Source organism: Metopolophium dirhodum, chromosome 5 (assembly GCF_019925205.1).
Source record: "Metopolophium dirhodum isolate CAU chromosome 5, ASM1992520v1, whole genome shotgun sequence".
In the NCBI taxonomy this organism is placed as follows: Eukaryota; Metazoa; Arthropoda; class Insecta; order Hemiptera; family Aphididae; genus Metopolophium; species Metopolophium dirhodum.
Genome location: NC_083564.1, coordinates 34,044,957 through 34,057,628, shown reverse-complemented (window position 1 = coordinate 34,057,628; position 12,672 = coordinate 34,044,957). Strand labels below are relative to the sequence as shown.

Here is a 12,672-nt window from a genome sequence, read left to right as displayed (position 1 = left end):
ATTAACAAGTGACCGTCATGATTTATGTTTATTGATATTATAATATGTTATGGTCGTAAAATCATTGTTCAATGGTACGCAAGTAGAAGCTGGCATAGAACGTGCAGGTTTCCAATACCACCAGTTCCTAGTTAGGTTATGGGTAATTGGTACATAATCGAGTGATGTAAGTGTCGATAAACATAATTAATAACTGACCGTTTAATTATTATTCACCGTAATCATATATTTTATTCGAAAAGTGAAAACACATCAATGAACAAAATGTGATTGGAGCCGATCTTTTCGCGACACCTGCCGCTTCCACAAATTTATGAATATAAAATAATATGTATAACGCCACTAATAAGTGGTCCTTCTCACCCACAAATATACGCCACTGCGAAACGTCAAACTTACGTTTATACAAGTGCAGTTGGAAAAATATAGGTATCATTTACAGAGCACATGCAGAATAATTATCACCGAATCTACAGAAATTATTCCATTTTTTATTGCGAAAAATTCTTCAGCACATACCCATAATCATATAAACTTCCGTAATTCTTTTTCATCGATGTCACTACTCAGACACCCCTTGAAACATGAGAGCATAATATCAAAAATTTCGCTACACCTCCTTCCTAGAGAAATCCCGTCAAAATACATATACATATACAGGGTGTAACAGATAAAACTGCCTTTTGGAATAAATGTTGTTCTAATCAATATTTAAACATTTTTTTTTTTATATATAATTTATAGTCACTTGCGCCACACGTATATTATACAAGAAATGATTTTTTTTTAATACTGAAAATAAAAAATTAAAAATTTGATTTAAATTTTTTTGGATATATTCAAAATAGCCAATATGTGAATCTAATTAAAAGAAAATTGTTGATGGTAAAAACATTTATCTAAGTCGAGTAGTTTATTTTTTAGAATTTTTTTAAATTTCTAAATTTTTTTGATTACAAATTAATTTTGAACGTAATTACTTTTTTCAAATTATTTTTTTTGGAAATTGCTGACATGCGTATATTTCATAAATTATTTAGTATTTACTAATCATATCATTTTAACAATTTTTGTCATACGTTTAAGTAGCATCATTTTTTTTTTCGTCAAGTCTTTCTGTTACACCTTGTATATTGGAACAACTTGCGCATCAGTAGCGACCGCGGTTGTGCTATTACGCGTGCGGTTACGATTTCGAAACGGAAATAGACGTCGAAGCCGACTGTATATTAATAATGCTTTGACCGGAAGTGTTATAAATAATAACTTCATACAAAAATATAAAACGCGACAGACGAGACAATTGGACGATGATGTGACGTACGCGCGTCGGTATTCGTTAATGGACTAATATTATAAAACAAATTATTATTCACTCAAAGTTGGTATATTAAAATAGGTATGTGACTCGTAAAGCCTCGATTGTTTGAAAACGTTAATGAATTCGATTATTGGACGATTTTATAGATTTATCTATTATGTTGAATGATTGATTTATTGCAGTTGTCGTCTATGATTTATTTTAACATAATAATATGTATTACGTTTGAAATGACTGCACAACGGTGTCGTTTGTGGAAATAAATTGGTAAATAATATTATATGCTTCTTTAAAAAAATTATAATGATTGATTGTAATAATTTTAAATAAAACGACAAAGGCTGTTAATAAAAATAAATTATACTTTTTTGTACATTTTATTCCGTTCAAATACAAAAGAAAAACCAACTATATCAACCTGATGTTATTCATTTTAAGTGAAAAAAAACATTAAATGTTTATATTTCGATTGTTACAATACAAATTAAATGTAGTACCCAAATCGGCGTGGCGCAATATCACAATTTTATTTCATAATGTTTGTACCAATAACGTCGAAATTAAAATGAACCATTTTCTGACGAAAATATAATATTATACTATATTGTATTAATATCTGAAATTCAATATTCAAAGTCAAATAAAGCAACACGAATCAAAATCGTAAAAAAAATGATTTAAATACCTACGACGAAGTCTTAAAAAAAATGTATATAACAAGTATTATAGGTATATTTTATCCTGGTTTATTATAAATTAAATAAAAAAAAAATATTTAATTAAATTCTTTTGGTGGTTAGGAATGATGGAGTTTTTATTTCAGCTATACAAAATGTATGTATATAATTAAGTTTGTGAAGTTAATATTTGTTATTAACCTTTTCCTCCTCTGCAATGCGTACCCCGTAACGTATACGAATAAAACGCTTGTATAGTTTATATTTCAATTTTCGAACGTATTTACGCGAGCGAAAAAATTAATAAATGTAATAATAATAATAACACGATATCCTGATCTTCAGCTTTATAATTTCGTTTGGACCGAATTTGGATGTTCCTACTTATATATTTATATCCAGAAATTACATAGTACTGCAAAGAGTTAATGTTGAGTTTTAATAAAATACCAATAATAGGCAACAGGTATTATAGGCCCACCTGCCCACGAAACATGGGTACGTACACACGACGTGCATCGCGCTCGAAACTTATTTAAAACTAAATACCTATACGACCTACCTGTAATTTATGTGAGCCCGGCAAACTATATAATGACTTTTAAGTCTTAACGCTTACAACTAATATTGTTGCATCAACCATACGTGCGTCGTTAAGTAAATTAATTACGAAATACGTATTTTACGTGCGTTCTATTGTTTTTACCGTTTCAAAATAAATTATCTCAACTGCGACGCAAGTGACAACTCAAACTTTCCGTTTTAAATGGTTCGGCGGCCAGCGATAAGTTTCGAGAAAACACAGTCTATTAAAACTAATTATTGCGAGCAACGTGTATGACGATTTTCACGCGGTAACTCTAGTGATTTCTCTGGGTAATACTGGCGTGGTGACTAATAAATTAATACTGTTCACCTATTATAAATTATAATTGGTATTGAATGCCCGTGTGGGGCTACCCCGGTATAGGCGGTTTGAAATTCGTTTTTTATAGTTTGGGAGAGGTAGTGTTTTTTTTTTTTATAATTTTCCGGTTTGTTTTCACCAGACAATATAGGTAATAATATGTCATGTTTACACTGCACGGTTAGGGGTGGGAATGGGTCCACATAAGAGCAATGCGTTGTATAGAGTTGCAATAAAGTACTGCATTTCGCGTGACCGAATGTGGATCGTCCGAGAGATCTTAACCCACATTTGGCTATACATATTATTTTGGTTTTTGGATTTACTGTGGAATCCGTCTTCGTCGCACCCTCCCGAAAACGCCCCCCTAAGCCGAGGGGAAAAAATGTATTGGTATTGGTACTCACCTCGTGTGCGTCCGTCGTGCGGTCCCGCGCGGTTATCGTCGTCGTGTGGGCGCTCACAAATGTCGTCGGTCTACGGGCGGCGGCGGCGCCGACGAATAATTTACTCTACCGCGCGAATAATATTACAATGTACGCGTATTGTAATAATTGTTACAATTCGTTATTGTTACTACCGCATTGTCGTCTTAATAATATCGTGACGATCGCACTCGCGGTTACATTCGAAATGGACTCGGCGCGACGACTGCGACTACCGTTGCCGATGCCGCACCGCCACAGATATCCGTTGGCGCCCAGCGTTTAAAAATACACCCTGTGCCGTCGCGTCGTCCCTACTTGCCCACTATATGCTATGTAGCCGTGCCACCAGAAATTATTGCATCCTGTGACGGTCGTCGGCTTCTTCTCCTCCGCCGGGTTTTTTTCATTATTATTTTTTTCCTGGCACGCGCGTGCCCCGAGAGGACTACGGCTTGCGTCGGATTTCTCCGATCCTCCGTATACACGATATATATTATAATATAATATTAATGTGCATTATACGACTCTGGAACGATGTACGCAGGTCCCCCCGCGGTCGTGGCGATATCGTGTAATAAATAATAACGATAACCTTATGGGGAGGGGGAGAGGAGAAATAAATTCCTCGTATAAATATAGACCGTTCGTACGCGGTAGCGTTATTATATAACCTGCAGACGTGATAAGAGTTGCCAAAAACTCGTCTGCAAATCAAAAACCGTCCTCCGCGTTTGATTTCAAACGAAAAGTATATACCTATATAATGCCCGTAAAAGGGAAACGGAACGACATTTCTCACCGGTAGGTATACCTAGGTACTATAATCATGTGCATTAAAAAATACGACTTTATACAAAACCGACGATTAATGTAAGTTTATAAGTAAAAATCAAATCTGCAGCGGTTTAAAAATTGATTAAATTCCAATGCATGTTATACATTAACTAGCAGGTAACTCCATTTGTAAATACCTATCTACATTTTTGTATTGTATAAGTCAATAATACAAACCATATTATTATGTCAATAATTTAAAATTAATAAAAATAAAGCGTAACAACATTAACCATGGAAATATTATAATTGGATTTTTAATAATTATGGAGTAGTTATGATATGATACGCGCTATACCTAGCTGGTTTATATTCAAAGTCAATTTTTATTTATTTTAACATCGGCAGTGCTTCGTCTGAATCCTTATTATACTCGTACATTATAATACAAATACTGGCGTATTCTACGAATGTATATATTTTATAGAAATATTAAACCGTTTAAAATACCGATTAAGTTGTGTCGTGTAATAGGTATTATCGCTCGACGATGACTGCACTAAGGTAAGACTATAAATCATAATAATACATTCGGACGGTTTGACTAAATTAAAACCGGCAACGCGATTGGCGTGTTTGGCACCGTGATTTGAAAAATATGCTACTCTTCAGCAGGCTGTGCAAAACGTTCTGCGCATGCCTATTCCTTATTCGTGTGCAACGTAGGTACAGTTTACAACTGGTCGTGGTATATACGATATACCCGTAGATTTCGTCGGAATTTTAACTGTCCGGCGTGGCAAATAGTTGGTCAAAATCCTTTTTGGAATTTTGGGAGTTGCTTCCGAAAAATCGATTTCAAAATATATTGGTCGGACCAGAGGACTCAGAGTTCCGTGATAGGTACGCCTGCGTTGTATGCAAACGAAGACGAAAGGCGTCAGATGCATCATTTCAGATTTCGGTATAATGGGACGGAGCAAGGGGCCGCGAGAGTATAAAATCGGAATTATAAAATAATATACCTATTAGTCATAGCTTACGTATATAATTTTCTGAAGTACAAAACTAGTGTCACACGACTGCACTAGTTTACGACTCACTAGAGTACTATAATATAGACTGAGCCCAGTGCCGAGTCAACGCCACAAGCGCTTTAAGCACCAGAAATGTGAATTTACAACATTTTCGTCTATTTTTAGTCTATTTTCACAAACACGTTTTAACTGATGCAATGAATGTAGTAATGCGACCAATGTACCACAAAGTATAAATACAAATCATTCAATACCTACCTAATTATAATATTATTACGTATTGTCTATAATACTGTTTCTCGCCGTTATAATATTATTATGATTATCGAGTTACTGACTTTTCATACATTTCTTAGGGCGCAACATTCACCTCAGTTTATCGACCCCCCCCTCCCCCCCACACACACACACACCACGCTATCCTAGTCTGCGTGGAACGTGGCATGGAAAAAAAGCATCCTCTTTTAAGGAAGTGCGGACACATCGTTTTTTGTATCACACGTCGTCATTCGGCTGTTGCGGCGCAACACACGCGGCGGATAGTGCGCAGCAGCTGTTTAATTGAAACTTAAGTTTTTTTCAGTGGCGACCCGTAACATAATATGGTATAGCAACAAATAACGACAACGGCTCAATGAGATTTTGGTCGTATGCATTTATTTATTTTTTATCGTGTACACAAAAACAAACGTATATAAACATTTCTACGAAAACTATAATAATAATAATATTATAATCGTATGGCATAATAATAATCCTCATTCGGTTTTCTAAATGTACAAGGGGAACGGCAGTGGCCACTCGATTTTTTTTATTAACTATGATTATAATATAATAACAGTGATCACAATAACGTGTATTGATAGTTTGATAGTTTGTCACTATAATATAATCAGGTCGAGGTTGTAAAATACGTTTTGTTGGTACACGTGATCAATTAATTATTATAAATTATAATACACTTATTAATAATGTATAATATCGACAAATAAAAAAAAAACTGAAATACTAATAAGTATACATGATTGAAACCACTTGTTGTGACAAGACACAACACTAGCCAACGGAAGATTAGAAATATTTTTGATTTTTTTTTCCGTATACAGTTCGGAGGGAAGACATTTAAAGACTTTTTCGGGGGGCTACATCAAAATGTTTTAAATCGATACGAAGCCGTTAAGCCGTTAGAATTGACAGAAACTGTCGGATTCAAACTATAAAAAAAAAACTTATATGCACACATTGTTTGTAAGAACAAAAATATTTTAGGTATAAAGTCAGCCTTTCAGTCATGGAACCAAAAAAAAAAAAAATTAAACATTTAAAAGTTTTGATAATGATGAGAATAAATAATAATAAAAACAAACTTGTTGAAATCTATCCGTTGGGGGGGTGGCTCGGAGTCGCGTGATCGTTTCCGTCGTCAAAAAAAAAAAAAGAAAAACAATAAGTGAAATATAACGACAACAGTAACCATATTAATATACACAATAATAATATTATAATATACAATATACCTATACTGGCGACATCAATTTGTAGCGTAACCGGCAAGTTCGCACGGGACTTTTTCGATTTCATTGATGCATGTTTAATATTATTATGACGACAATACTATTTACATTTTACACTTAATATAAATACGTATGTATAGTAGTTATCGATACAAATGAGACAATACCGTTACAGTTGTACAATACGACTTAAGGACTAAAACGCAATTAAATTAAATTATACACATTATTATTATAATATCATGTACACGTAGAGTTATAGGTAGGTACCGATCGAAACACAAAACCTCGACAACGAATTTTATTAATGGCCTTCGGTATTTCGTATTTTTTTTTTTTTTTGCGCGCTTTTTGACATTGTTAATAAAATGTGAAACTGGAATTTTTCGGAATATCGATTTCGTGCCAATACATAGCATATAGTACACAGTATATAATATGAATACATGAGACCTACATAATATTTTCGGTCTCGCGTATTCCGATCGATTGCCAAGTTGCTATTGTTGTTTGGGGGTTTTCATTTTTTGACATTCATAATATTATTATTTATTATAATTCAATAATATGTACCGCGAAGATTGCGCGTGAAAAGAGGAAGTTCGTTGATGAAAAGCTTATAATTTTAGGTTGGGAATAATAATTAATTACATGTTAGAATAATAATTACAATAAAACATTGCTCGTGTGTACACAACACGCGAGCACACGAAAACACACACAGACAAAGATGTATGGCATATATAATAATATTATTATCGTATTTTTATAATATTATAATTACCTATGTACAGACATCAAATACATATAATAATAATTATTATTATTATTATTATTATTATTATTAATATATGGAGATAAAATATGGCGTCGGCATTAGACTCAGCTCCGTTGCGGTGCGATGACGATTTCCATTCACAAAATAAAATGCCCTCGGTTATTATAATATTATATTATTATTATTATTATTATTATACATCGACATCATTCGTAGTACGTCTTATTATGTGCACACCTTATTCCGAGAACTTCGAACGATAATTTCGTTATTATTTATAATTATTGAATATTTTTTTATTTTTTTTTTTTTAATACCGACTATTATTATTTTATTGCAATAATATAATATCGTATTATAACACGCTTGCGTTGATACGTCGTCGTATTCTTTGTTCAGTCTCCGGTCGAGGTCCATCCTCGGGTCTCATTAAACGGACTCTGAAACAGAAATAATAACCACATATTGTTAGATACAACGTAAAAGAAAAATAATAATTTGAAACACACATCGATAGTAATTTTTTTTATATTATATATAACTGTTTACGCGCCTATTACCGAGATCGTGGCTTAGGCCTTAGCCATTGATTAATTAATATACATTTAACCAATGCCTTAGCGTATGTTGAATCCATCGATTCCGTTCACGAATGGTGTCATCAACGAGCTTTTAATACCTATTTGCCTACCCGACACAAGTGTTGTAATTTCGAGGTTTGTAAAGATACAAATACATATTATCATACACATATTTGTATATTTTATATTTTGCAATTTTTAAATTTCAATAGAATTTAACGGACTTTCATTGAACTTGTAAATTCTATAAATATAAGACTACACTGATTGATGATTATAAAATAAACAGGTACCTACAATTTGACTGCGGATAAATTAGTTATTGAAATTAATCTCACCTACACCATATTTTTAATTATTTATATTACGTATGTGTTCAAAGAAAATTTCGAATTTTAAACTATGTAATATGTATATTATTATCTTTTACACATTTTAACCATTGGTTAATCATAATGTCATACTGTACCCCGCGATCGTTGCTACGATTTCGAATACTGTTATGGAAAACCTAAGCAAAAAGAAAACACCAAAAATGAAGATAATATAGTATAATTAAGTGCTTTTAAACCACATACAATCACGTTATTTTAATCGTCAATAGCATATTGCGTTATCAACGAATTTTAATATTGTATTTTATCAATACTGCTGTCTACATCCGTTACACCTAAGATAACAATATTTATTATGTAATGTGTGGCTATATATACTATGAACTCATCATCTCACCGATCGATCGCCGTTAGTGTTATAGTGTATTTTAATCACATTAAGAGTCTTAACAATACAATAATTCTTCTTTTTGGAATGAAATACAAACACATACGCTCCAGTCCGGTATTTTTATGATGATTAGTCTTTGTTTTATTATTTTTTTTTTTAGTTGTAGAAAACAAACGTTTAATAAATAATTTATTTCGTGGTTTTTATTGCGCGGAATTTCGTTTGGTTACCGCGGGCGCTGTCTCTTTAGCCTTTAGGTAATAATATATTAATATAGAGTAGTTATATAATCGCTCGGAATGATAAACATTAAAAATCTAAATTTACAACCGCCCGTAAACAACAGTCGAGCTTGTTTGCCAACATTTCAGTCGGTTTTCCGTCGTCCCGTGCCCGCGATACCGTATATAAATCGTCGAGCGCGTGTACCACATAAAATAATAATAATATTATACGTCGTACTGTTTAGCCAGAAAACCGAGTGCGATAAACATTTCGGACGCGTTTGCAGGTAAAATACGATGTACATAACAATATTATGTTACGGGTAGGTACGTCGGGCGGGGACGCAAACCGGCGAATAGTTTCGACTCTCTCTCGTTGACAGCGCAGCGCGTCGGAGAGACGACTGCCGCTGGTTGCGATATTCAAAAATTAATTATTTACCCCGGGAAATCCTCCTCGTCCGAGTTGGAGTGATACACGTGTCCGTATTGTTGCGAGGACGGAAGTGCAGAGTGGAAGTATATAATATTAACCGCGGTGGATTCGAGAACAACTACGATCCGAGAACGATGAATATTACAATAATTATATGTATATTAATTCGGTAAACGCAATTCGCTTTGTTTGACGTACCACCTTTGAAAGGATACGATTCTTAAAACCAACAATTAAGTTTTTTTTTGTAAGTTGTTCGGATTGCAGTTTGGAGTTGCTTGTGTGTGTGTGTGTGTGTAGATATGATGCAAAATCAGCGTTTTTACATTGAGATTTCGAATTCATTAAAAACATTAACAATCGTTTTTGTGCTGAGAAACATTATCATCCGCTTAAAAGTTAACAACGCACAATGTCTGGGGACGTTTCAAGTGTAACACTTTTTGACTTCTGTATACAACTATAATAAGTAATTGTATTGCGTTGTTTTTAATAACGTATACAATCGCCTTACGTTAATAATGGACAGTATAGACTACCGTAGAACTTCATAAGATCAAAAGTATTCTGTGGGTATCAATTCAACAAAGGTAATGATTTTAATCGTATAATTATATTACACAGTTCATATTATTAAAAAAATACTTATTTAAATCGCATAAAATTCGATAACGATGAATAATACAATAATTATGTATATTAATTCGGTAAACGCAATTCGCTTTGTTCGATGTACCACCTTTGAAAGGATAAGATTCTTAAAACGAACAATAAAGTTTTTTTGTAAGTTGTTCGGATTGCAGTTTGGTTATCGTGTTGCTTGTGCGTGTGTGTGTGTCTATTTGTGTAGCCATGTAGATATGATGCAAAATCAGCGTTTTAACATTGAGATTTCGAATTCATTAACAAGATTAACAATCGTTTTAATGTTGAATAACATTACTATCCGCTTAAAAGTTAACAACGCACAATGTCAGAGGCCGTAACAAGTGTAACACTTTTTGACTTTTGTATACAACTATAATAAGTCGTTGTATAGCGTTGTTTTTAATAACGTTATTCGCCATACGTCAATAATGGACAGTATAGACTACCGTACAACTTCATAAGATCAAGAGTATTCTACAGGTATCGATTCGACAAAGGCACTGATTTTTATCGTAAAACTATACTACACAATTAATATTAAAAGCATACATATTTAAATCGCCTGAAATTCGATAACTCATATCAATAAATTCATATTCTATATTGTCGTTTACTCTATTTAAACGATGTAACATAATAATATTATACAACAACACTGCCAAGCCACAATCGCCGGAGTGTACCTATATTGCCTATACAAAACGCCCGGTAAACCAGATAAAGGTTTTTTTTTTATTATCATTGTACTTTGCGGTGCTTTTTCCTGTTAACGAATGCAATACATTTTTTTTATTCGTCTGTTATTTACACAAGCACGTTATTTGCATAGGACCGCTCGAAACAATAATATACATCATTACGCGAATTGTGTCATTTTCATAATATAAAATATAAAAATATAATAGCCCACAGCCCACTATGAATGATTTATTTCGATGAACTCCGATAAATTATAAATATAAACACAATCAGACATCCTACTGTAAAAATATATTTTATAGACATTGACATGCTCGTAGAAAAATGAACGATTATGATAAAAAAACACATTAATTTACGTTATCCGATAAGTAATTTAGATTAATAAATTGGAATATTTCGGCTATACAGTACTCAGCGATTCTTACTGATATCTTAATAACGAATACTTCGAGTACACATTTTATACTTTTAATAGCTAAAAATATAGTACATATTATAAAAAAAATGTATTTCACAGACACAAACCTATGGGTATAATCTAAGAATAATGATGGTTAATAACAATAACAATAATGGCCACAACAATATCATTAGGTAGCAATAGAGACTTTTTATTTGGAAGTCGGCCAAATAGCGTTCGAAAACGAGTAAATTATATCACAATAAGATAAAACACAATCGGGATTATCCAATATACGTGTAATTTTATTTTGTTATTGTCTAGTTCACTAGGGGATTTGAGAAGAATATTTTTAATTTTATTATATGATTAGAATTCAGCTGATGATGGTGGTTTGAATATACTGATGTATAGCACTATAGCGTTAACTGCCTATACATTGTTAACAAAATAATATTTGTGGTATAATATGATGTTTTTTTTTGCGGATCCAAAAATAATTATAAAAGTTTTTATTATTTTTTTAAAATAGCATATGAAATTATGTCACATAACCTATTTTGTGCGAGAAAAAATGTTTTTGTTTCGCCCCACAAAAGCCCGCCTTGTGTTGAACATTTTTAATTAAATTGTATTAAATCCATTATAGTTAATAATTCATTGCTGATGCATTTTTAGTTATCCGTAATAAACATGATCGAAACGTTGGTATAATATTGACCATTTTACCTGTGGTAATAAAAACGAACGCTACTCGGAGTCGTACTTAGAAACTAACAACCCGGGTCAACAGATAAAGTATAAAAATGTCTCTGGGCGAGCAAAGAAAAACATTAAAAGAAAAAACTTAACTTAAGTAGAAATTATTGAATCGAAACTTGCAGGATAAAAATCCGGGAAAACAGTCGCAGGAATATTTCGTTTCCGCGTATGCACGGTAGATACTTTGAGTACTTGAAAACCATCGATGTGAATACGAAAAAGTATTATTATATATAGTGACTATGAATATTTAAAAAAGAAAAAAACGAAAGTCGATGGGATATTTGAACCGAAAGACCTGGGTCTATAAGGGTCCAATGTCTTTGGCTAAACCGGGTCGCAAATGAATTTGACCAGATTTAGGTACCTAGCCTAACATAACCAGAAGGAGTCCTCTCATTATTATGATAATGACATATATTACATATTCAAAGGACTACAAATACAGTATAATGATGAGATTATTACGTATTATTGGCGGCGACCGGCGACCGGCGACCGGTACTTATAATTACGGATTTATTTTTTCGATTTCTATTGCTGCCACATACACATTTCTATTCACTAAATTTCTAATGTGCAACCATCGATCATAGACAAACTAAAACTGTATTTAATATTATTTATATATTAATAATTAAAAGACTTTTTAACGTAATATTATAATATATCAATGCTGATACTCATTGTTTTCGATCGGACTAAACTACAGCTTAAAGTGATAGTAATTATCGTTACATAAGGCTGGCCGATGATC

At 32.8% G+C, this 12,672-nt stretch overlaps 2 protein-coding genes across 4 annotated transcripts in view; both read right to left on the bottom strand.

Annotated features, from left to right (window-relative positions):
• Positions 1–3,568, bottom strand: part of LOC132944346 (protein TANC2) — a 198,292-nt gene extending 194,724 nt beyond the window's left edge. For all 3 annotated transcript variants that reach the window (XM_061013637.1, XM_061013641.1, XM_061013639.1), the window contains exon 1: positions 3,313–3,568. The gene's annotated coding sequence lies outside the window, so the exon portion shown is untranslated. The remainder of the gene's footprint in view (positions 1–3,312) is intronic.
• Positions 3,569–5,779: 2,211 nt separating this feature from the next.
• Positions 5,780–12,672, bottom strand: part of LOC132945330 (uncharacterized) — a 151,576-nt gene continuing 144,683 nt past the window's right edge. The window contains exon 9 of the mRNA XM_061015038.1: positions 5,780–7,876. Within this exon, the coding sequence (XP_060871021.1) occupies positions 7,866–7,876 (11 nt within the window). The 3' untranslated portion in view covers positions 5,780–7,865. The remainder of the gene's footprint in view (positions 7,877–12,672) is intronic.